Source organism: Rousettus aegyptiacus, unplaced genomic scaffold (genome assembly GCF_014176215.1).
Source record: "Rousettus aegyptiacus isolate mRouAeg1 unplaced genomic scaffold, mRouAeg1.p scaffold_m13_p_15, whole genome shotgun sequence".
NCBI classification, from domain to species: domain Eukaryota; kingdom Metazoa; phylum Chordata; class Mammalia; order Chiroptera; family Pteropodidae; genus Rousettus; species Rousettus aegyptiacus.
The window spans coordinates 31,586,740-31,613,333 of NW_023416290.1; the positions used below are offsets into that span (position 1 = coordinate 31,586,740).

The following is a 26,594-nucleotide window of genomic DNA, read 5'->3' on the forward strand; positions in this document are numbered from 1 at the left end:
TAGGACCAGGCTGTCTGCCCCATTTGTGTTAATGTGTTGGAGTTGCTGTCAATCCACTTATCTTCAGCCTGAGGGTGGTAGTGAGGGTGGGGGGGGGGGGGGTAGGTTAAGTTTTGAGTGAAGATCCACACTAGTCTGGGAAGAGCCTCTGATTTCTCCTTTGAAGTCCAGTTAAATATCCTGAACCAGTGACCACCCCACCCTGCCATGAGTACATCCCTCTTATGCATCCTACTCTCTACAGGAACCTAGAGGGTGAGAAGCCAGAAAGGCCCTTCCTGACTCTATTAAGGCCCTATACGAGTGTGTAGCATTTTACTTTTCCCAGGGCTATCTCCTCACTCCCTCAGACTGCTTCTGTCCAAATTGGAAGACATAAATAAAAAGTAGCAGAGGTCTCAGTACTATTCCTGTGGAGTCGGTGTGAAGGAGAGAGTTACACCAAAGCTTCTGTCATTCTCCTTGGCCATCGCTTTTTGAGGTTTATGATGTAAAGTCATTCCCCTTTATTGCCATGCATGAATTGTTGCCTTTTTTTCTCCCCACTACCACTATCCATCTCATTAGATTTGGAGGAAGATTATTTAATCTGGCTTTATTTTGCCATTTGGATTCAGAGGTCTCTTTACCCTTCCTATTTTCAAATCTTATAACTTTGTAATAATGTATGAACTAATAATATCTAGAGAAATATTGTGGCTACATAATTTATTAAGAAGAAAAAATCATTGTCAGACTTTATTGCTTTTGGGTAGTAAAACATTCCTCAAAACTGTTACTGTGTGATAATTAAAAGATATAGACTTAAGCTCCCAAACTCTGGAGTCCCATAGACCTGTGTTCAAAGTCTTGATTCTCCCACTCACCAGTTGTAGGGTACTGAGCAAGTCTTTGAATGTTTTCAAGGTCTTGGTTTTTTCATCTGTAAAAAGTAGATGATGATAATACCTACCTTGTAAATTGTGAGGATTAAATAAAATAATGAACATTAAGTGCTTATCTCCATGCCAGGCACTAAGCTCACTTACTTTCTAAGTTCTATGTGAAGCTTCCCTTTTCTGTGATACATGCCAATGCAATACGAATTTTTAGAATTAAAAGGAACCTTAAAGGTTATCTTATTCAAACATCTAATATTATAAAAGATAAACTAAAATTATGAATATGTACATCAGAAATAATATACTTACTCTCAAACACCCTGATACTGGGATTAGACCATTGGTCAATAAATATGAATGTTCTGATTATGGCAAAGGTGCATTTCTCACTTTAAATTATTAATTAGGTATCCAATTGGTTAAAAACAGAACAAAATCATTTCAGCAGGACCTGCAACAACAACCTAGGACCTCTAAATCCAGATCCAGTGCATTTTCTATTTATATTACATTATTAAAGGAACTATCTTTAATATCGTGAAGGCTTCTAAAAATATTTATATATAAAGAAACACGAGTGGGTTTTTTAACTTGCTTAGGTTAGATAAAGATATATCATTAAAGTTCCACACTATTCAGAAGCTATTGGTCTCTTGTAGAGATACGCTGAGCTCATCGAATGCTTGCTCTTTGTCCATACTCACTATAGTATAAAAGTTTTAACCTAAATTCATAATTCATCACAATGTATCTACTTAAAGATCATATTTTTGAAAATGCAATGGGATAACTAGCTGGAAAAAATCATGAATCCTAAGAGGAAAAAACATGTAACATATTAAAACACTGGAACTTGGATCACCACAATAATGCGTGTATAGAAGCCAGAGTAGGCACAGCCTTGGAAAATGTTTCACTGGATTAAACTTGTGTGCCACTCCTATTTTCTGGTGCACAGTCACCAAGTACTCACCTCTGTGCAATATGACACCCAGGCCCTGCCCTCCTTAGCTTAACATCCTCCAAACTGCCCCTGGCCATTCATTCTGTCAGGTTGCAGACATACTTAAATTATCTACCCTCTCTTACTCCTGTTGTGTCAACCAGTTAATCAGACAAATAGGTCAATTATAAATGGTTATGAGCTAAACAAGCCTAGAGATACAACATCCCACTCTCTTCTCTCCCAGAGAATATAAGAAACTGTGGCTTTCAGAGATAATGTCTTCCCTTTGTGTTTAACGTAAAGGAATGCCTTCAATGGTAGAAAATTCATGCTACTGGAATCAGAAAGAAGCTATGACACCCCATTTGTCAGAGGTCCCTAATGGCTGTAGTAGACTACTACACAAAATATACAATGTCTCGGTGAGACTTAAAAGATGTCTTAAAGAAGTCCAAGCGTATGGTTACTTAGTCTGGGTCTGGAATTAAATAGCCCAAGCCATAGCTGCTCTGGTGTTGAAGGAGATGGCCACCTTGGTCACTCCCTTGCCACCTGCTGAGGTTCCCATGATTGCAAAAGATACTGAGCAGAGAAGTATCATGTGACTCTTCTCCCTGACCTTTCCAATCATCTTTTTCTCCAGTCCACTTGGACCTAGGCTGGGGCAGTAGTACTCCACTTGCCCTCAGGCTATACTCTTTTGCTCTTCCCAGGCAGGCTGACGGAGCTACAGCAGAGTGCTGGCCAGGATACTGGAGAACGTTGCTTCCCTCCAGAGCAGCTCTGGTTAAGGTGGATGATGCCTAACACGGATGATGCCTAACAACAGAGTCTTCGCTGTGCACAAAGTCACAGTACTTTCTGCGGTTCAACAGAGAAGCTTGGTCTAGCAAAACCCACCACACCATACTCTTAACTGAAAACGTGGCCACTCAAAGCACCTAGCTTTCTCACTAACACTATAAAATTTTAGAAAAAAGGACAAACCAGAAATTTCATTACAGGTTGTTTTCATACAAAGTGTGTTACTTTAAATAAATTTAAAGGACAAATCTTCAAAAGTCAAACAATGGACTAGCAAATTATAGAAAGACTTCCGTTGCTGAGACCCAAAAGATATAAAATAGTTAATTATACTCATCTTTTAAACTTGGTTTTTGACAACATGTTTTCAACATTTTGCTAATGATGCATACATAATTTTCCTTTTGTGTTTTCCTTCACAGTTGAATCCACAGTCAACCAGCTTTATCTAATGAGCACTCATTTGAGACTGAAAAGTCACAACTTTTGGAATACCATATTTATCTTCTTATATTTTCTTGAGAAATAAAATCCTGAGTTTTAGCTGGGCATGTTTCCCAGCCTCCCTTGTGGCTAAGGATGACCATATGACTAACTTCTGGCCAATAAAATGTGAGCAGAAATGACAAATGCAGTTTCTTGGTTGTGTCTCTTAAATGAAAGATATGTCTTTTTCTTCTACTCCTTCTCCCAGCTTGGTGCCTGCAACTTGATGACAAGCCATCTAAGATCAAGCAGATGAGGTTAATATTTTAGGGACAATGGTGGAAACACAGGATGGAAGGAGCCTATTAATATTTATGTAAGAAATAAATCAGGCTGTTAAGTGAGAAAATACTGTATTGTTAAAGCAGCTTAATCTATATCTTAATTGTTACACCTTACAATTTCAATTTTAATTGTATTACATTTAGAATGTATCCTTTGGGTTACTAATTGCTATTTCATTTTCACTAGTTATAGAATATTTAAGTCAAGGAGCAATAACACATTCAAAGAATTACACACATTTCTGTACAAAGAGGGATGCTAAATTTGCTAAAAATTATGGGCATTGACATGCAATTGTTCAAAATGAACATTTTATTGGCTAATTATAAAAATCCAAATCCAATGAACAAACCTCATTTTCAAGGTTTTGCACAATGCTCTCTCCTCATAAAGAACTTGTACCTAAACAGTGAACTCGGTTCTTTTTGGAGCAACTAAGGCATAACCTAGAAAAAGGCAGCCCAATTATTCATGAAAAACAATTTTTTATTGTTAAAGCTTATTAGCAGATGTAAAAAAAATTACTCTAAATCTATATTTAACAAACTTTTGAGTTCACTTTTCAAGTTGGCTAAAAATAGTTTGTTCAGAAGAAATAATACACACATTCAAAATTTCTGATATAAACTAAGATTGTAACTACAAGCAATTTCAGAAAGTAGATCACTATTAGATGCAGATTTCCACTCATAAATAACTGAGCTTGAGAAGTGAGAAAGTTTTAGTCATTTCTCTTAGAATTATAAAGACAAGGAAGCAGTCAGAAAAAGAGAAATAATTTTGAAATAAAGAGCACCAGTGCCTAGAAGTGATGCCCAATATAACCATAATTCCTGTTTGTAGTTGGCTACAAATAAAAGGCAGCAAAGGTAGAGTATATTATTAGAAGAGGAAAAGGACTGTGTGTGTGTGTGTGTGTGTGTGTGTGTGTGTGTGTGTGTGTGGTGTCTTTCTAATTCTCTTTGGGCTACCAAAATTGGGTGAGAATGGTAATTAAGAAAACAGAAGCTCTAAATTTTGCTATAAAAAAAATCAGGTGGCTTTCAGAAAGCCTTAGGGAGCATCTGGGAGAAGCTATGAGGACTTTCAGTTTCACAAACTATGAACAAGTCCTATGTGGCATCTCATTTCAAAATGAGAATTCATAGTAATAAATTAAGCTCTCTCAACTTCTGTTTTCACTAATGGAATAATGATCACCATGTTACTCAATCACAGAATGTCTTTCCTCTCCCTTTATCCCACTTTCTTATTGTCATTGTTTATTGTAATTCATTGTTCCCCTTTCACTTTATTTCTACCACCACTAAGTTTAGGCAATTAGTACTTCACATTCTCAGGCCATTGAAACAGCCTCCCTTCTACCCCATTATCCAATCATTACATTCATTAATCCATTAGTTAAACAAATATTTATACTACTAAACACTGCAGTAAGTGCTAGGGGTACCACAGTGTCCAAGTCAGACACCCTTCCTGCCCCCTTGGAATCTACGTTCTTGCAAAGACTCTATAGAACAACTTTAGATCTTATCCTTTGCTATGAACTGAAGTGTGTCCCCTATAAAATTTGTATATTGAAGACCTAACCCTCCATGTGAATGTATTTTAAGATATAGCCTTTAAGGAAGTAATTGAGGCTAAATGAAGCCATAAGAATGGGGCCCAATCCAGTAAGCCTGGTGTCCTTATAAAAAGAGGAAGAGATACCAGAGACTTCTCTCCTCTCCACAGAAGAAATGCCATTTCAAGTCAGTGAGAAGATGGCCATCTACACACCAAGGAGAGTGCCCTTAGAAGAAACTGACCCTGCTAGCCACTAGACCTTAGACTTCCAGTCACACAACTGTGAGAAAATAAACTTCTGTTGTTTAAGCCACCCAGTCTGTAGCGTTTGGTTACAGCAGCCTAAGCTGTCACTCTTGCACCCACTAGACAGGCAGTGTTCTCTAATACCAGCCCTCAGTGAAGTAAAATTCTCTAAAGACGCACACTTCGTTCTACCCCAAGCCTTTGCTCATGTTACTCCTCATCACCAATATACCCTATTGTCTATTAAAGAACTTCATTATTTTTTAAATCATAACTGTGGACAAAGTTAGTTAACCTCTCTTTTAGATCTTCCTGACAATGACTGAAGTCTATTTGGAAGAGGAGGCTATAGCTGAAGCACTGATGGGGATTTTCTTACCCTAATTACAGGCAGAGTGCACACAAGGAACTAAATAACCTCTTAGGAACAGGAATCATAAATATAAAGTAATTGCCTGCTTCATAAATTTGCATCTGTTCACACTTTTACATATATTTGATAATTCATTTGATTTCATTTGATGCTCACGGGAGAAGGGTAAGATGCTGATAATTGTCCTGGCTAAAACTAAATACAGCTATGAAATATTATTTTAAATTAATTAGTTATTCTATATTATAGTTTTTTTGTTTTTATCTTTATTTTTCCAAGACAAAAAATGTCCTAACATATTTATTACAAAAAGATGTTATGTATACAAAATGTCCTTTTTTGGTAAAGGTGATGGATTTACATTGAAACAATCAAAGTTCTCACATATATTCATAAAAAGGCTCAACAGAATTAAGAGTCACAGCATTGACAAAAGGAATTTCTTCGAATAGTAACCATATCTCATACTTAAAATTTACTTGCACTGTATTCTAAGCAAGAGAGACAGAGAGCAAGTGAGAGAGCATGTGCATGCACACCCATTAAATTTAAGTAATTTATTAAATCTAGGATACATTAGATACAGCAAGGCCACATTTGAGTACTAAACTTATCGCCAAAGTTTATTTTTTCAGATTACACTATCACCAATTTTGTCAGCTTCTGAGGTTACTAATTTACATAAACCCTGGTCTTTCCCAACAAGGGCACCTGTTTCTTTCTTTTCTGCTCAGCCACCAGAGTAGCTACTCATTTTTACAGGCATTAGTTCTCAAATGAGTTTTGAGGTATGATTTTTTTCTCTTCTCCTGCAGGGCTCGTATCACCTTCTAAGGCTCTCCTCTTAAAGGTTTCACAGGTTCAGAAATACATCTTAAAATGTAACTTGAACCTTAGGAGCCACGGTTATATTAATAAATGACATGGATTAGCGTATCTTAAAATTTATTGGTGACATTATTCAGCAAAGTCGGCCTCAATGAAAAACAAAACAAATAAATATTACGGCCCTTTGGAAACATTTCCCAGGGAGGCATTTTAAATGTAAATTATACTAACAAATATATGTTACCCCCAAATGCTCTTAAGAGAAATTTTTGTATGGGTCAATAATAAGTTTCTTTCCAATTTTAAAAATATGAATACAAACTTATTTTAGGAAGAAGGAAGAAAAGAATATTTCAGAAGACAGAAGTCGGCCTCTGACCAGATTCCTTCTGTGACCCGGCTCATGTGTGAAGCCCAAATGTGTAACATACAAAACAGTTCCCATTATTCTAGCTTTACCTGGTACAGACAATAAATGGTTTTGTATAATTCAGAGTTAATATCCCACTGGCATTATTAGTCACTGTTCAATTTTAAAATGTCACCAACACTCAGCAGCTTCCCTGGGCGTATAGGAAAAGGTACACCATTCTGTTTCTATAATTTTTGAGGATGTTTATAGGATGTGCTGCACAGTCACTCTGTAGGTAAAGTTTCAACAAAGGGAAAAAACCTCATTTTATTCTGATTAAAAAGATAATGTATTTTTATATAAAATATTCAAAGAATTCAAAAGACTATATAGAAAAAAGTAAAAAAAAAAAAAAAAAAAAACACTCCCAAATCCTAGTTCTTATATATGGCTATTGTAGACTAGTATAAAGATTTTTGGAAATATCTTTTTGGATATCTATTCATGTATACACATATACATATTCTACATATACGTATTCCACAATTTCAATGGACTAATACTAAGCATGTTATTCAGTAACCTGCTGGGTTTTTTTTTTTACTTAACAGTATGGTTTTTCATGTAAATTAATAATTGACATTCATAGATATTTATCATATTCTTAATGGCTGCATAATATTCCTATTCTTGTATACATCACAGTGTATCCAAATAATCACCTCTTTATGTTGCTTCTAATTTTTTGAGATAGCAAACCATAATGTAATGGCTAAGTGATTTCACTTTTGTGAATTTATCCAATTATTTTTTGGACAACTTCCTAGTAATGGACTTTGCTAGATCAATAAATATTCCTCTTTTGAACTTCTGATTTTTAAAAAATTTACATTGTCAAATTGCCTTCAAAAAGGCAATTTTTGTGCCGATTTACTCTCATCAATACTGTATGAGAATATTCCCCATCAGAATTGCAAACACAGTTTTGCCCATCTTTTCCAATTTTGGCAATATAATAAGTATATTCGTTCTATTGCTATGTAACAAACTACCATAAATTCAGCAACTCACAATATATTATCTCAGTTTCTGTAAATTAGGAGTCAAGGGACAGTTTAACCGGGTCTTCCAAAGGTCTCTCATAAGGCTGCAATCAAGGCATAAGCCAAGGCTAGGGTTTCATCTGAAGGCTTGAAGAAGAATTTGCTTACAAGTGTGACCATGCAAATCTTTACTTCTTTAAAATGACTTTTTTCTCTTCTCTTTCTCTTTGATTCATACTGCCCTTGGGCTCACTTGCTTCTTCTTTTCCTTATCCTTCTACATGACCACTTCCCTAATCATTAAGCTCTTAGGTCAGCATCAAACAGTCTTAGGAACAAAGCCTCATGTCTGATGACCACAGAAACAGTCTTGGTCAAACTAAAGATAACATCTTGCAGCTCCACATCCATGAAGGCTGAAGACCCTACAGCATTCCATTGAAACCAGACAAAATGACACAATGATTGGCATCAGGACCTGATGCAAGGATCAACTGCCTCCTACCCTAGCCCCAACCAATCAGTAGAGCCCATGACCCACACTCCCTTAGCTCCCGTGACTAACGAGTTTTCCCCTATATAACTTATTCCCTAGAGGCCATCAAGAACCCAGGTCTTTGCGTGATAGCTCACCTGTGTCTCCATGCTTGGCACTATTTCCTTAAATAAACCACTACTTTCTTTGCTGCTAACTCCTGTCCACATCTCTTTTGGCTTTGATGCATACAGGCAAAACAAACTCCTTGAGTTCAGTAACACAAGCTCACTGACATTGTGGTTGGCAGGATTCAGTTCCTTTTAAATTGCTGGATTGAAGACTGCAATTCTTAACTGACTATTGAGAGGCTACCCTCAGTGTCTTGCCACACAAGCCTTTCCAACATGGCAACTTGCTTTATCAAAGCCATCAAGCAGGAGAAAGTCTGCTATACAGATGGAAGTCAAAATCCCCTGTAATTAGATCCCAGAAGTGATATTCCCTCAATGCTGAGAGTCTATTTGTTCTTAGAAGCAAGTTACTTAAGGATTTGGGATTACACAAAGCCATAAATACCAGAAGGACCCTCTTGAAAATGCCTATCACAGTCCGCCCTCTGGTCTGCAATGATTAACATCATTTCCACTTGTATATGATATTCATCCTCTCCTAAGGCCCTCAAGAGCTTCATTCTATTATAGTATCTGCTCACAGTCTAGAATATCATCTTCTAAATCAGGTCCAGGTGCAGATGAAGCTCCTCAGATTTACAGGCATACTTAGTTTTATTTTGCTTCACTTTACTGTACTTCACAGATATAGTGTTTCTAAAAAATAATTTTTAATTTTTAAATAACAGTTGGCATAATGTATTATATTAGATTCAGGTGTACAACACAGTGATTAGACATAACTTACATAACTTACAAAGTGATCACCCTGATAAATCTAGTACCCACTTGACACTATAGTTATTACAGTATTATTAATTTTCTTATTCTCTACTTTACATCCCCGTAACTATTTTGTAATACTAATTTGTACTTTTGTTCTCTGTATCTATGAGTTTGTTTGTTTTTGTTTATTTTGTTCTTTAGGTTCCACATGTAAATGAAATCATATGACATTTGTCTTTTTCTGTCTGACTTCACTCAGCAAGATACCCTCTAGGTCTGTCCATATTGCTATAGATGGCAAGATTTCATTCTTTTTTTATGGCTGAGAATATTATATTATCAAAAACAGTGACAGTTTAAACTGAAAGGGATAGAGAGAGCAGAAAGTAGAAAGAAACCGTTGTATTTACAAAATTCTACTGACAGGAGACAAGTAGACAAAACTGTTCAAGATGCAAACATATACTCCCTTTTATGAAAAAGGAGGGTTCGGACATGGAACCAAGAGTCCAGGTGGTGAAGTCAAGACCCACAGAGAATTATTCCTAGACCTTGAAACCTTGTCCAGGAACTTCCAACATTCGTTGAGCTGTATTTCAGAACTGCTATAACCATTGATGTACCTTCCATTCTTCCCCCTTTGAATAGGATATCTATAGCTGTTTTCTTTTGCCTCTCACACCATTGTCTATGGAGTGTCTAGGAGGAAGAAAACTTGTCTCTTTAGTTTAACAGTTCCCACAAGTTAAAAAGAATTGTGCTCCTGGAGATATACTTAACGAACTACAGGCATAGCTCAGAGATAGTGCACGTTTGGTTCCACACCACCACAATAAAGCTAATGTAGCAATAAAGTGAGTTATAATCATTTGACTGCTAATGGAAGGTCTTGCCTTCAGTTTGTAAAAAGTACATCACCTTTTGGTCAAGATGGCAGAGTAGGTCAATACTGTGCTTGCCTCTCACAGCCATGTCAAAATTGCAACTAAAATTCAGAACAGTCACCATTGGAGTCACCACCTGAAGTCTAGCTGAACAGAAGTCCTACAACTGGGGACATACAGAATAGGCCACCTTGAGACTGGTAAGAGGAGCAGAGATGCAGAACAAGGTGGTCTACATGTGGCAGTTGAGAATCAGAATAGATATCTAGGCTGCAGAGATCTCCTGGAAGAGCAAGAGGTCCTAGCTCCACATTAGATTTCCCAGACCAGAGTTCTAGTGTCAGAAAGAGACACAATTTTTGGCTGTGAAATCCAGTAGAGAGTGTGGCTGAATGAGACAGAAGGCCGCTGAGTCCTAGATGTTCCTCTTAAAAGGTTCATCCACAGAGTTACTTGCTCTGAGCTCCAGAGCTGGGGCAGCAGCTTAAAAGGCACCAGGGACTTACAGAGAGGAACTAAATTGTCTGGCCTCAGGGTAAGGGCTGGAGGGCCAGCCTTCTCCTAGGCAAAAGTGCTGACAGAGGGCATTGTTCCTTAATTGAGCCCTCCCCAGCCCAGCTATCAGATGCAAGTGGCCACCATGTCTGAATGTTCATCAACCCAGCAAAAACTAGTCATCCTACCCTGGTGATTCCCTGAGACCACACCCCATCCAAGCTGCTTCCAGTGGATTTTTCATACAAATGGCCTATCTTGGCTCAGACTGCAGACTTTCCCAAGATACCTCAAAGGTTTGCAAAACCCAAACATAGCATTTGGCTTCAGCGTGCCCTGTACATCTTGCTGAGCAGCTCCAAGCCCGGAACTTGGGGCAGCTGTATTGTTTGTGGCTTGGCCTCTCATAGCATGGCCAAGCCCAGCATGGGTAGCAATCATCTGCGATTGCTTGGTGACTCATGCCAGTTGGCTTCAGCAGGTAGAGGCTGTAGCTAAATTTGGTCTGTGGCAGGGCCTCTCTAAGAGGCCCCCAACTGCAAACTCAGTGGTTGGCTTCTGACTGAGTCAGAGCACCACCTGGGGCCACATCCAAGGATGGCACACCCAAAGGACAGACTGGGCTGGCATCAGAGCCCTGCTAAAGCAAATCCTGCTGCATAGGGTCACCCCTGCACAACAGCTCCTCCACTGTAGTCACAGCCAGTTCTCTCAATGAATCAGCCTGAGGGTCGATCCCTCCCATTGATGTGCAAACAACAACCAAGACTCAATTAAAACAGGAAGGCACACACAACCCATACAAGGGACACATCTGGAGCACCCAGCTCAGGTGACCAGGGAGACTGTGTTACTGGGCCTCACAGGAAACCTACTACATAAGGTCATGCTACAAAGACAGGGAAACATAGCAGCCATATCTAATATATAGAAACAAACACAGGGAGGCAGCCAAAATGGGGAGACAAAGAAACATGTCTCACATGAAAGAACAGAACAAAACTCCAGAAAAAGAACTAAAAATGGAGATAAGCAATCTACCAGATACAGAGTTCAAAACATTGTTTATAAAGATGCTCAGTAAATTTAGGGGAAGAGCAGATGAACTCAACAACTTTAAAAAAGAGATATAAAACATGAAAAAGAATCAGCTAGAAATGAAAAATACAATAACTAAATGAAGACTACCTTAGGAGGAACCAACAGTAATTTAGATGAAGCAGAGGATCAAATTAGTGATTTAGAATATGTTAGCAGAAAACACCCAATTAAAATAACAAGAAATCAAGAATCCAAAAAAAATGAGGATAGTTTAAGGGGCCTCTAGGACAGCATCAAGTGTACCAACATTCACATCATAGGGGTACCTGAATGAGATGAGAGAGCAAGGAATTAAAAGCCTAATTCAATAAATAATGATGGAAAACTTCCTTAACCTGGTGGAAAAAAATAGACATACAAGTCCAGGAAGTGCAGAGTCCCAAATAAGATGAACAGAAAGAGGCCCAAACCAAAACACATCATAATAAAAATGCTAAAAGTTTAAAGAGAAAGAATCTTAAAAACAGCAAGAGAAAAGCAGTTACCTACAGGTGAACTCTCATAAGACTGTCAACTGGTTTCTCAACAGAAACTTTGCAGGCCAGAAGGGATTGGCACAAAATATTCAAAGTGATGAAAAGCAAGGACCTACAACTAAGATTACACTACCCAGCAAAGCTATTATTTAGACTTGAAGGATAGGCAAAGAGCTTCCCAGACAAGAAAAAGCTAAAAGAATTCATCATCACCTAACTAGTATTACAGAAAATGTTAGAAAGACTTCTTTAAGAAGGAAAAAAAGAAAAAAAAATTATGAATAATAAAATGGTAATAACTACATATATATCAACTATTACTTTAAATGTAAGTGAATTAAATGCTCCAATCAAAAGATAGGGTGGCTGAATGGATAATAAAACAAGACCCTTACATATGCTATCTACAAGAAACTCACTTCAGATTGAAAGACACGCACAGGTGGTGACTCCAATGGTGACTGTTCTGAATTTTAGTTGCAATTTTGACATGGCTGTGAGAGGCAAGCACAGTATTGACCTACTCTGCCATCTTGACCAAAAGGTGTTGTACTTTTTACAAACTGAAGGCAAGACCTTCCATTAGCAGTCAAATGATTATAACTCACTTTATTGCTACATTAGCTTTATTGTGGTGGTGTGGAACCAAACGTGCACTATCTCTGAGCTATGCCTGTAGTTCGTTAAGTATATCTCCAGGAGCACAATTCTTTTTAACTTGTGGGAACTGTTAAACTAAAGAGACAAGTTTTCTTCCTCCTAGACACTCCATAGACAATGGTGTGAGAGGCAAAAGAAAACAGCTATAGATATCCTATTCAAAGGGGGAAGAATGGAAGGTACATCAATGGTTATAGCAGTTCTGAAATACAGCTCAACGAATGTTGGAAGTTCCTGGACAAGGTTTCAAGGTCTAGGAATAATTCTCTGTGGGTCTTGACTTCACCACCTGGACTCTTGGTTCCATGTCCGAACCCTCCTTTTTCATAAAAGGGAGTATATGTTTGCATCTTGAACAGTTTTGTCTACTTGTCTCCTGTCAGTAGAATTTTGTAAATACAACGGTTTCTTTCTACTTTCTGCTCTCTCTATCCCTTTCAGTTTAAACTGAAAGGGATAGAGAGAGCAGTGTTTGTGGTAATATAATATTCTCAAAACCTTTGTGAGCCTTCTGAAAATTTCACTGGGGTTCATTTCATTGGACAAATGTCCCATCTAAAAATCTCTTCTAGGTAAGAGCTTCTCCACTTTGTATCTCTGCTGGTTTTACTGAGGAACAATGCCCTAAACTTCCTAGAAGACCTAAGTTTAACAGATGTTCCTCGAGGCACGCCTTTAATCTCTCTCAAGTCTCCTTTGTGTGACTGTATATTCTGATCCGTTGATGTTTCTGGGGCTTTAACAAAAGGTTGTATAGTTACACTCACAGCTTTTTCTCTGTCACACAGCTTTTTTTCTAGTCACTTCTTGGTAGCCATTTCTTAGTTTTAGCATTTTTTCTCACCTGAAGAGATTGAGAATTTTAAAAATCATCAAGTCCTGGCTTCTTTTGTTTAATAGTTCTTCTCTTAATTTATTTCTCTCTTCCCTCTCACATTTTACCATAAATATTGAGAAAAAATCTACTGGGCCTTTCAACACTCTAGCCTGAAAATTTCCAAAACTATGTATCTAAGTTCATTACTTACATGTTCTGCTTTCCATATAATTGCAGGAGACATTTGGCTAAGTTTTCTACCATTACATAACAAAGATGTCCCTTCCTCTAGTTTCCAAAAACATGCTACCCATTTCCCTTTAAGCCTCACTGGAAGTGTCTTTCAAGTCCATGTTTCTACTCACAGTCTATTCAAGGTAATTTGGCTGTATGTGGCTCCTCAAAATTCTTCCAGCCTCTGACTTCTGCTTGGTTTCAAAGCTACTACCATATTTTTAGGTACTTATTACAGCAGCACTCCACTACCAGGTACCAAAATCTCAAAATTAGTTATCTATTGCTATATAACAATATTACCACAAGTTTAGTATCTTAAAAAGAACACATATTTACCATGTCACAGTTCCTGTGGATCCAGAATATGGAGATGGCTTAACAGGCTGCTCTGTTTTAAGGTCCCTCAGAAGGTGTTGGCCAGGCCTGGAGCCTCATCTGATGCTCAACCAGCAAAAGTTCTCCTTCCAAACTCATGTAGTTGTTGGCCAGATTTAGTTCTTTCTGGATTATCAGACTGAGGGGCTTGCTTTCTTATTAGCTGCTAGTCAGAAGGAAGCCACCCTTGGTTTCTTGCTGTATGGGAGCTTGCTTCACCAAAGCCAGAAAGAGAGAAAGAGAAAAGAGTCTACTAGCAAGATGGAAACTATAATTTTAAGTCATGTAAGCACAGAAGTTACATCCCATCACTCTTTGCCATATTCTATTGGTTAAAATCAAGTCACAGTTCTTGCCCATGCTCAAGGGGATGGTATTATATGAGGATAACTGGGGGGCATCTTAGAGTCTTTCCTCCATAAAATACTGATGACTTCAATTAGCAGTGCGTCTTTGCACCATGTGTAAATAGCTATCTGTGGTTTTTTTTTTTTAAATTCACATTAACATTAATATCAACTATTCTTTGAAAAATATTCTGAGCATCTACCATGTGCTAGATATTATGCTAGGTACAAGATGTAGTTCAACAATGAGCAAAACCAGAACAGTTCCTGTTCTCATGGAAATTATAGTCAGGAGGTGAGAGAAAATAATTATATGAATAAATGTGAAATTGCATTTTGACAAGTATGAAAATTCGAGGTGCTCTGAAAATATGTAACATGAGGAAGTGACCTGATCTGGTGGTTGGGCACAGCCTCTGGGAGAAAAATGTTTTTCATATTAGATGTGAAGACTGAGCAGGAATTAATCAAGAAAAGCAAGTTAATGAATTCCACGCCCAGGGAAGAGCAAGTGCAAGGGGCTTGTAAGAGTAGAAGTAACAAATGACTGAGGAATAAAAAGTGTAATTGGAGCAAGGAAACCAAGAGGTACCTCCAACTTTCATCTCTCCTCTGGAGTCCATATCCATGTATCTACTTGCTTATTTGGTATTTACATCTGAGTATTTTGGACTCCACAAAAACAATGTGTATAATACCAAGTTAGTAATCTTGGCTTGTCAAACTTAGTTTTTTCCCAATATCCCCCATTTCAGTGAATGTCCAGTTGGAAGTGAGAAACCTGGGAGACATGTTCATGTCTCCTTCAGTTCCTCATCAAAACCTTAAGAATTTTATCACTGTCACAGAACAGTAGCCACTATATTCTAGACATATACCATGTTTTCTCATGTCCTAAGCCTTCACCTCTGCCTTCTTTTCTTAGCAACATTCTACTCATCCTTCAAGATTTACCCTAAACATATTTCATTTAAAGTGTTCTGCTACCCTATGCAGAAATAATCTCTGCTTCCTTGATAAATACCTCATCATCCCTGCTACAGGCTGGGTTTTCTGGAAAGCAGACTTTGAGATAGATTAGCATATAAAGAAGTACTCTCAGAACCAATACCAGTAGAAGGAGAAGAAGGAAGTAGGCCTGGGCAGAGAATTGGGCTGAGATACAGCACCAGCAGTTCTCAGCCAAGCCCAGGGAGTGCTCTGGTGCTGCTATAGTCTTTTAAAAAATTGTCCCAACTTAGGGCAAAAAGGTCAGAACTTTATACCCCCAGGCTGATGAGTCATTGGGTATGGGCTACCCCTAGAAGGAGATATAAACTTGGCTAAGGAAGTTTTCCTCAGTAATCTCCCCCAAAGCCTGACACGTAAGGGATGTCTTCTGGTAATCCTCCCAGAGCTGGGGAATAATTCCTTCATTATTGAAGGGGGATCTGGAAGGTACATTGCAGCATCCATTACAACCCCCATGATAAATCAACTTAGTATAGCAATACCCGCTTCTATTAAGGCTACTTAAAAAAGTATTCATTGTCTTCACTATGTTCTGGAATTTTTGAGGACAAACAAATAGTATGCATTTAAAGCAAAGAGTTGGGATTTAATAAAAGTCCAGTGAAAAAATTGAATAAATGACCTAAGGAGATTGAATAACCAAAAACAGAGCATCGACTTCTTCTTCTACACCAGTATTTCTCAACCATTTTTTCATTATCACCCCACTAAGGGCCTTTTAGGATATTTTTTCCTAATTGTCACAGAAAATTTTAATGTCACAGGTATATTGTTTACCTGTGCATGTATTATGTCTGTATTTTATACACTAAAAAAGGTTCCCCCTCCCCCCAAAAAACAATAATTTCCACCCCCGTGAGGGTAATATTGCTCCATTGAGAATACATTATTTACTCTAATAAATATTACTAAGAGGATTAGAGCTCTTAAGTAAGCTCTTCAACTCATTCTCTCTTATATAGATAGTAAATCTGCATGAGATGCTACATTACAACCTGGATGTGGTGTGCTAAGCATGAAATCAGAGCAAAAGGGGTTAAATGATCTTAGGGGATGCCTGCTAAGCTAAGATGGTCCCATACATTTTACTGGTTATATGATTATAGCAACCCAGCATTATTTTGTCTAGCTTCTGTGCAGACTATTCCTTATATCATTTAATTTTTGTCACCTAGTTAATTACAAAGTATTTCAGGCATACAAAAATTGGAGATAAGGAGCACCCTTGTACTCACATCCTAGTTTAACAGATAAAACATTATAGATACATTTGTAACCCCTCATATACTTCATTCTAATCCCATTTTTCTCTTGCTCTTCCTAGGAATAACCACTACCCAGAATTTGGTATTTATTATTCCCATGTATGGTTTTACATTTTTATCTATAATTTGTTTTTTTAACTTTACATACATGGTATCAGAATGTAAATATCCTTTGATAATGTGTATTGCTGCATGGCATTCCACTGAATGAATATACAACTTTCACTTTTGTTATCATTTTCGGTGGTCTCTGCTTTCCCTGGCCCCTACCTTCATGCCCTAACCAGTTTTTAGTTTTATACAGGTTCTTATCATATCTTCTCATCTTTTATAGAGACCCGAAAATATCCTGGCATTTTCAACACACATTTATAAACTATCTTTCAGCTAAGGATACTTCTGCAGATAATTTCATTGTTTACTAATTCTTACTATATTTATTGAGGATTACCCTTTCCTGACCATATCTCCAAATTCTTGGCCCACTCAACTTAAGTTCTCTGTTTTATTGTAAAACCATCTTCATAGATGTATAAGCCTATAACCCAGAAGTTTAAAATGGCAATAGTCTTTACTTTGAAGACGCCAGTCAACAATTTTCTGTCATCAGCCCTCAAAGATACTACTTGAGTTGAAGCTTACTGCACTGTGATGGACTGAATGTTTGTTGTCCACCCCCTCTCCATCAAAAGAAATTCATATGTTGAAGCCCTGCCCCTAATGTGACTATATTTGGAGATAGGCCTTTAAGGAAGTAATTAAGGTTAAATGAAGTTATGAGAGTAGGGCCATATCTGGTAAAATATTAACTTCTTCACACAGTCTGCTTTGCTTTGAGTCTTCGAAAGCATTACTTTATTTAAACTTCATTCTGCTGCAAGTTAGTGAACCTAACTTGTGGGACTACAGATATGTTCCTGTGAGCTTTATCAGATGGGCTTTATCAATTTATCATGGACATGAATGTGCATGACCATGTTAAACACAAAACAGTAAATAGTGTATTACCCCCCTTTTGTTTTTAAAATATAAATATGTGGAAAAATTACTAGAAAGGTATATATGAAAAATGATTATATCAGTATTACCAAATATGGTAAACATATATTTTAAAGGTTAAAAGACAGTCATGGAAAAAAAAAAGTGATATGATTTTACATAACACTTGCTAGGCTGCCAATAGAACAAGCAAACCCTGATGTTCTTGTATGATAGCTTAATTCATAAATCGACAGGTGTTAACCTAGAATGGGCAATGATACTTCTTAGAAACGTTATTACCTTCATGTCTGTTAACAAAACATAAACATAGGATTACAAACCTATTTTCATAAATATAGAATTCTGAGCCTTTTAGAGTTAAAGCAGATCCTGATGACATTTAAGTTTTGGGCCTTGTAACTTACACTGGTTTTAACTGTAAGTCTGCACAAAGCTTAGCAGTTTATTATTTATTATTTACAAAACTCCCTTCCAACCATTAATCACAACATGCATAACAACACTGTTGCAAAGTAGGTCAAAGCACTCTTTAATACATTTTTGGCATTTAGTCTTCTAAGTCTCATCCTTTTATTCTTTGAGAAAGCCTGTATTTAGCTCACTTGACACTTGCTTACATGCTAATTATCATTTAACGATAAAATACTGTTTCCTTATAGCAAATGGAATTTTAAAACACTAAGGCAGTGCCTACTATCTTAGTAATTAAAATCTGAAAAGGTAATTCATTTACTTACACTACCCGGAGACGGTCAACAGCATATAAAGATAGAATTTTTTCAAATTCATTTTGTGGTCTTGTAGAAATGCTTTAAGTGCAACGAGGAAGCTATTTCTACATGTAAACATAATCTAATGTGCTTCTCTTATTTCTTATCAAAGCTACACATTATTAGGAAAATGATGCCGCCCATGGAATTTCCAATTTCCGAATTCTGGGGAGTAACAACTGCGAAAGCAAGGATGAATGAGCAAAATGACACAAACGTGCCCTAGCCAGGGGAGCTAATAGGAGTCACGCAATCTGTGTTGGTTGGCCCTGAAGAGAAATAACCTATTTTGTGAATTAAATCTAGGCCTCGGAAGAAGAGTGCCCGGCCTCAGACTCAGCTGAGTCCACTCCGTGACCCAGGGAAAGAAGCCGCTTTCACTCCAACACTATTCCCAGAAATAGAACGAAGAAAACCTACTCCTACTGGGGAGACTTTGACCTAGACCCCGTGACCCGGTTCCTCACTCTTCACCCCTGTCCCCGCCCCAACCCCCCGCTTCCACAGAATCCCCTCCCTTGGACTCATTCAAAGCGCCACGTCTCCCAGCTTTGGGCCACCAGCCACCTCGCGGAGATTCCTCCAGTTAACCCTTTCCAGCCTCCCGAACGGAGTCACAAGTCACAGGTTCCGCTCCTCCACCAGGCCCGAAAGGGTCATAGCCAACCGCCATAGCCGCGGCCTCGCCCCAACGATTCCCACCCGGCCCGGCCCTCGCCCACGTGACACCCAGCCCCGCCCACCGGTTCCCACGTGACCCACGGCCCTACACGAGCGGCCCCGCGCGCAGCTCGGATTCCGGCTGAAGCCGCCATTGTTCCGCCGAGGGAGGACAGCGGGCCCTGGCGCTGGCGCCGAGACGCCGCTTAGCGGCCGCCAGTGGAGACACTCCCTCCCGCTGTCCCCCTCCTCCTGGCGGTGGCGGAGTGAGGCTGACGAGGGGGAATTGGAAGCCCCCTCTCCTCCTGGCGACGGCAGCGGCCGATCCCCGGCTTCTGCGCGAGGGGCGGCCGCGATGAGCTCGGTCTGAGGCCATCCGCCCGGTCCTTCCTTGCTTCCTTTGACTTCTACGGCGTCTCTGCTTCCCAGCGTCATCGTTCCCTCTGACGGGAGGGAAGATGGCTGCACGGAGCTGGCAGGACGAGCTGGCCCAGCAGGCCGAGGAGGGCTCGGCCCGGCTGCGGGAAATGCTTTCGGTCGGCCTAGGCTTTCTGCGCACCGAGCTGGGCCTTGACCTGGGGCTGGAGCCGAAGCGGTACCCGGGCTGGGTGATTCTGGTGGGCACGGGCGCCCTCGGGCTGCTGCTGCTCTTCCTGCTGTGCTATGGCTGGGCCGCGGCTTGCGCCGGCGCCCGCAAGAAGCGGAGGAGCCCACCTCGAAAGCGGGAGGAGGCAGCAGCTGCGCCGGCCCCGGCTCCTGACGACCTAGCCCTGCTGAAGAATCTCAGGAGCGAGGAGCAGAAGAAGAAGAACCGCAAGAAATTACCTGAGAAGCCTAAAGTGAGTAGGGGAGGAGCGGCAGTAGAGTAGGGCGAGGGGCCGGCGTGGAGACTGTTGAGCGAGCGGGAGGCCGAGCCTTGTCCTCTGGTTCGGGAATGGAAAAAGAAGAGTGAGGTTAATCGAGATCCGGAACGCAGAACTCCCCAGGTGGAAGAGGTGATCGGTGGACATGTTACTCAGGGGAATGGTGTGAACTCGAGAAGTGTAGGATCAGTTTCGAGGAAGGAAGTTAGACGGTCTGGGGAATGTTTAAATAAAAGTGCCCAGAGGTCAACCTATTTTCGGGAACCTTGACCGCCGGAATAACATACCAACTCTCCTTGAGGCCTACGGGGTAGGGAGCATGTGTAATGGGACCTTAAGGTGGTGGTAGGAAGTTACGGAAGGACTGCGCCTGGAAGACATGTCTAGATCAAGACACGTTGAAACGGTAACCTCTGGAGAAAACACGGTGACCTAAAAGCTCTGGGGCTTACAGAGGATTAAAGGTACCCAGGTCTAGACGCGCTTCCATTTTAGTTGGAACTGTTTAAGGGAAATGGTTGCCCACTCTTATTCCTGTGAATGTGGCCAGTGAAGGCCGGGATAGGAGCAAGGCAGGAGGGAACCGGTTGCCTAATATACTTTGGGGTACATGGCCCTGTGAGACAGCTAAGGCAGGTTCAGCGAAGTAGTGTGGGAGGTTTCGAAATAAAGTAAAGGGATGACAGGGCAGAATGGTGCAGGCTAAGAGAGGGATTGAGGTGCCGATTTACTGGACCACATGTGGAAATACAGAGAGCATCATGTCCTTTTTATTATGCCTTGTGTTTTGTCTTGTTCTGCATTCTTTATTGCTATTGCCCCTTGATTCTTACATTATGTCTTTAATAGTTTTATTTTTAAAAATACTTCACATTTGAGGAAATAGAGTATGAAGGTGCGCAGAACTAGAAACAGCTCCTATTTTTATATCCTCAAAATTATGCTTTTCAGTGCAATGAAGTAAACACAGCCAAGGACCTACTATGTAAAATTCACTCTGATGTTTGGTGGGCAGTGGGAGGTATACACATAGGAGGTAGAGTCAGTCATGGAGACTAGTGTAGGAGACAGATTCATAAATTATTCTAATAGTGCATAGACCGATAGGTGCTGTAGAAGTATGATGGTGGGAGAATAATTCTGTCGGAGAGATTTAAGAAAGTTATTGTAGGAAATGGGATTTGAGTTCAAACTAAAGTAATGAGAGTATTGTTGGTAAGGGTACAAAGAATAAGGCTGTATTCGAGACTTGACAGGCATTATTAGGCCTAGATAAGTATTCACATTTTGCCTGCTGATTAAGAAAATGAAGGATATATACAAAGAAAAAGAAAAAAAGAAAGGGTACAACTTTGTCAATATGAATACTACCTTAAGTTAAGAGAAAATAGTACCTATTTGGAACATATATAGTTAAATTTGTAGAGAGCATCAAGGATTATTAGAAAGCAATGTTATGTTGAAAATAGACAATCTGGCTTTGAGATGAGGACAGGAGATCTTGAAAAAACCACATATATTAATAAACCTAAGCCCTGTGTGGATGGAGCAGATTGTGAAAATTTCAAAGCCCTTTTTGGGATACCTAAATTTTCAGACAGATCTGAGTCAAAAGACAGGTGCTCTAAGAGCCCATCCAAAGTGCATCTTAACACTTAGATGACTCATCTGAAGCACACAGACTCCAGTGAAACTTGTACTGTGAGACATGCTCATTAGACTTTAGACTTATCCCTTCTCCATTTTTCATTTGAGTGAAGGAGGGGAGAATGAATAAACAAATCTTTATTACCTTTGGGGAAGGAAGAATAACCAGTGGCTAAATGTTATTTGGGTGAGAAAAGGTCTTTGCCTATCTAATAGTGAAGATGTGTTGGAGAAGTTTATCAACATTGTGGCTTTCAAACTTTTTTGACTGCAGCCTACAATAAGAAATACATTTTACGTTACAATAACCCTCCCCCCACACACGCATACCTCAAACTATTCTGACTTTCTTTAATGATACTTGTGACTCACTATTTCATATTTGATTGTGAGGCGTAACTCACAAACAGGTACCGCTTATAGGGTTAAGAAGTATAAGCTACATCCTCCCCCCATCCCCACCACACACACACACTTTTAGTACTCATTAGCTCTGCAGAAAAGCAGAATACAACTGACAAATTGAAGGCAATGAAAAAGAATACATGTCTCATTATGAAGGGAGTATAAAAGTAAAAGCTCAGTTTCTCCCCAGGGAGCTTTTTACTCCAGTTGTGGAAAAAGATATACTCAAAAAAATGAGTTAGTGTAACCCCAGCATGGCAATGAGAGACCTAATCACAGAATTTGGCTTTGAAAATGGGTAGGAGCAAGATAGTGGGAGAGGCTGAAGAAACAGCAAAGTTCCCTGGGGAAGGAGACTTATCTCTCAGTCTAGCAAGAATGGGGACCTGTAAACTTGAGTAAGGCATTTAATTTTGTTCTGTTTAGCTTATCTTGTTTATGAATTGAAGATCTTAGTTGAGTTAAAACACTGAAAGATTTCTCAAAGTGTTATCCCTGACTAGTTGCAGTAGAGTTGCTCAAGTGCTTATTAAAATTTGTAGATTCCAGAGCCACTCCACAGATATTATAAATTCAAGGTCTCTAAACTGAGCCCAGAGAATCTGCATTTTTAACAAGCACCCTTGGTAAATCCTTACCTGTTAATTTGAAAATCACTTGCTGGAATAAGGCCATAAAAACCATAGTATAAGAGATTTCTAAGTAGAGTAATGTTTAATCTTTTAATTCACCCCTTAATTACATCATTTTAATATACATGTTAGGATATAGTCATTCAAGTAGATTCAGTGATGTAAACTACAGGTTTTTTTTATCCTTTTATTCCATTATTTTTAGTTTTCTTCTCTTCAATCATTTCAAATTTTGCAACACGAATCTTCAAAATTTGCTTCTATTAGCTTGTTTTTGTTTTTAGAGTTAATGGTGTTTAGCTTTTAAAACCTATTCATAAGTGTTTTTTGAAATTCTTACATTAGTTTGGTTTTTATTTTCTAATAGTATCTTGTCATAGGTCTTTTGGACATGTTAAAAGTGAAGAGAGTAGCAGTTTTCATTGGGCTTAGTTCTTGACATTTTGGGAAATCGTTATCTTACATGCATTTTTCCATGCACCTAGTTCAATGTGAGTATTAAACAGGCACTCAGTAAATACTTTTCACTTTACTCCATCTGAGCAATGATTTAGATGGATTTGAGATCTCAGATAACTGGTCTTTAATAATTATTGTTTTGGATTTCAAATGGAAGCACATAACCAGGATAAACTTCTAAGAAAACTCATTTTATTAAACGAGCTATTTTTTTTTAGCGTCAGGAATTCTCATAAACATTTGCCATGGAGCAGTTGTCTGTCTATAAACTCCGTGAATAAAAGAGTTGTGTTTTGTCTTGTTGCTACTGTATAACCTTGCACAGTGCTGGATAAATAATTATTAAATGCATAAGATGTCCCACCAAAATAATTCTACAACTTATTCCTGTTCTTCATGCCTGGTAAATAGCCGTATGAGCCACGTTTTTATTTTTGCAGTAGAAGATGGCTGTGTTTGCCTCATCTGGCAAAATTTTGTAAGGTTTACCTTTCTATAGCCAATAAATCATTCTAATAGTATGCATGTCTTTCGTAGTCATTGCTTCTGTTCCAGTTTTACTGCCACTGCCCTACTTTTGGGCTTTATTATACCTTTTGCTTAAGACTATTCTAACAGCATCCTACCTGGTTTGCCTATTTGCAGTCTCTTTGTTGCCAGTTCTGTCCACCCACTCATGCCAGTTAAATCTTCCAAAGGCCAGCTGTAATCATGTGATTTTCACATTCTCATCTTTTTGGTAGTTTCCCTATCACCTGTTGAATAAAATCTAGTCTGTGACCTGGCTTTCAAGCCTCCTCATGATCTAACCTCATCTTAGGTTTATCTCTTACCATTACCCCTAAGACTACCATTTGCTAGACTGCTGTGTCTCTATTCATATTATTTTTTTCTATCAAAAAGTTCTTTGTATAGCTTTCCCAATTTCTACCTATCCTTCAAGGCCCAGCTGTGGTGCTGCCTCTACTATAAAGCCTCTTCCCTAACTCTCCAGCTAGAGTTAGTCTTTTTTCTATTTTTTATGAGTGCTAAAACAAGAAGGCACAGTATTGCCTGGGAACGTGCCTGTAGGGCAGCTCAAGACTTTTTTATATCTCTGTGCATGTCCTCATATGATCAGGAAAGCACCTCAAGTTTTGATTTTGCAGTTAGGTGAGTAGGTGAATTCGCCAATTTGGAATTCCCAAATAATGGGAATCAGTTGTATATTAGTCTATCTGTAACTGGACCATTCCTCTCTCTGAACCTCATGTGTGGGTGTATACTTGATTTCTCCTAATGGAAATCTGACATTTGTCTCAAACTTTAACTTCTCCAAAACAGAATGCATAATTCCCTGCCTTCTCCCGGTCTTGCCCATTTCAAGCCAGACCAAGAGTCATTTTTGATTCTTCCCTTTTTCTCATTTCATATCTTCCTCACCTCATCTAATCCATCAGCAAGTACCATCAATTTTATCTCCAAAGTATAAATTCAGTCTGACTACTCTCATTCTACTGTCACCTTAGCTCAGTGGTATAGCAGTAGCTTCTGTTGACTGCCTCCAGTCCTTTCTCAACACCCTAATAAGGAGTCTTCTTTAAAACAAACCGACATCATGTCAAAAACCAACACTTCAATAGCTTTTGCATTTTAAATTTAGACTTCTTTCCTATATGGTCCAGCACTTGCTTTTCTTTCTAAGCTGATTTTGAATTAGTTTCCTCCCATTTGCTACCTCCAACTATTGTGATCTTTTTTCAGTTCTTCACACGTTTTCACAGCTCAGTGCCTTTACATGAGCTATTATTAGCACTTCTGGAACAGTCTTGTCCCCACTGTTCTAATCACCCTTTGGTTCTCACTTTCCCCCAAAAAAATCCTTTCCTTATCATCCCGTTCGAAGTAGGCATCCCCTTCTATTTTCTGTCTCAACCTCTTGTATGTGTTTTCTTTATTTTGGTTACCACAGTTTGTAAATCGATTGCTTACTTACCCAGTTACTATTTTGGGGTCTTTTTCTTCCACTAGATTGTAAGTCTTAATACATAATGGCAAACAGCCTTGCTTATTTTTATTGTTGTTTTTAGGCGAAGCAACCCTTGATTGACCTCATAGATTGCAAGGACCTTGTCAGCTTACAAATCCTTATTTTTCATGCCTAAAGCACCTGGTCTTCCTAGGTGGTCTCCCATCCAAGTACTAACCAGGCCTGACTCTGCTAACCTTCTGAGATCAGGTGGGATCGAGCTTGTTCAGGGTGACATGGCCTTAGAAGGCAAACAGCCTTTGATAATTGTTGAACTAAATGCTGAACAAAGTAGCTAATATGACATCTCACAGTTTAATTGGATAATCTGTTGTTTCACTAAATAAATTTGTCTTTTAAGATATTGCCAATAGAGTTATGTCTTTTATTCTTAGATACTAAATAAATTTGTTTCACTAAATAAATTTGTCTTTTAAGATATTGCCAATAGAGTTATGTCTTTTATTCTTAGATACTACTGGTTTTGTCATATACTTCCAGGTATAAATAAAGGTAAATTGTATTACCACCTACGGGGTTTTCTTTTTACCTTTAACTCACTAGCTCCATTAGTTTTAAGTCTTAAAAGAATCAGTTGATTAAAGAATCCTGGATAAAACAAATATTTCTAATTTTACAGAAATCTTGAGATTCATAGAGATTAAGTGGCTTATACAAGACCGTAGAGCAAAAGAGGTTCAAAAGCAAAACAGTATCCTAATTTCTAGTCTAAGAACTCACTTTTTTCCACTCTACCTCTCTGGTTTCAGTAGCATGTTCTAGGATATTACATTGTATTCAGAGAACAAATCCAGTTTGTCCAGTAAGCTACAACTTTATTGTTTTTAAAATTAATTGGAGAATCAAGTTTCTGCTGAAAATTTTAATGACTTTTACAAAAGATCCAGAATTTGGCTCTATTTGTTTGGTTATATGACAAGACTTTTTCATCTTGTCATTTTATTCTGCCAGAGACCTGGCAGAAGACCTTTAACAGTTTTGACAGAAAAGACCTTTAATAATTGCACTCGTCTGAGCTACCAAGAATAGCAATAAACCCTCTGAACACTCGTTTTTATTGCGCTTTGACATTATTGATTAATGTACTACTCAAGGTTATGCAGGCCTTGAAAGTATATTTAAATTTTCATTCAAACAAAATTAAGAGACCTAATGAGGAATTGGTATTATTTGACCAGTTTTAAAATTTACTTTGTTTTCTTTCCCACTATGCTAGTAGTTTTCAGACTATTCCACAGAATGCCAATGTTCCAAAAGGCATCCATCAGGACCCAA

At 38.7% G+C, this 26,594-nt stretch overlaps 1 protein-coding gene, 1 long non-coding RNA gene and 1 pseudogene across 9 annotated transcripts in view; 1 reads left to right on the forward strand and 2 right to left on the reverse strand.

The window, feature by feature from the left end:
• The window catches only part of LOC107517280, a 65,961-nt gene extending 46,869 nt beyond the window's left edge, over positions 1–19,092 (reverse strand). Inside the window, exon 1 of the long non-coding RNA XR_001598478.2 lies at positions 14,191–19,092. This is a non-coding gene — a long non-coding RNA (uncharacterized LOC107517280). The remainder of the gene's footprint in view (positions 1–14,190) is intronic.
• A 337-nt stretch (positions 19,093–19,429) lies between these two features.
• The window catches only part of MTDH (metadherin), a 53,018-nt gene continuing 45,853 nt past the window's right edge, over positions 19,430–26,594 (forward strand). For 7 of the 8 annotated variants that reach the window (XM_036233300.1, XM_036233303.1, XM_036233304.1 and 4 more), the window contains exon 1: positions 19,712–20,123. In XM_036233300.1, coding sequence (XP_036089193.1) covers positions 19,743–20,123 — 381 coding nt within the window. In that variant the 5' untranslated portion in view covers positions 19,712–19,742. Of the gene's footprint in view, positions 20,124–26,594 lie in introns of all 8 variants that reach the window. The other variant, XM_016157841.2, reaches the window with a different exon arrangement.
• Positions 25,428–25,546, reverse strand: LOC118612316 (annotated as a pseudogene).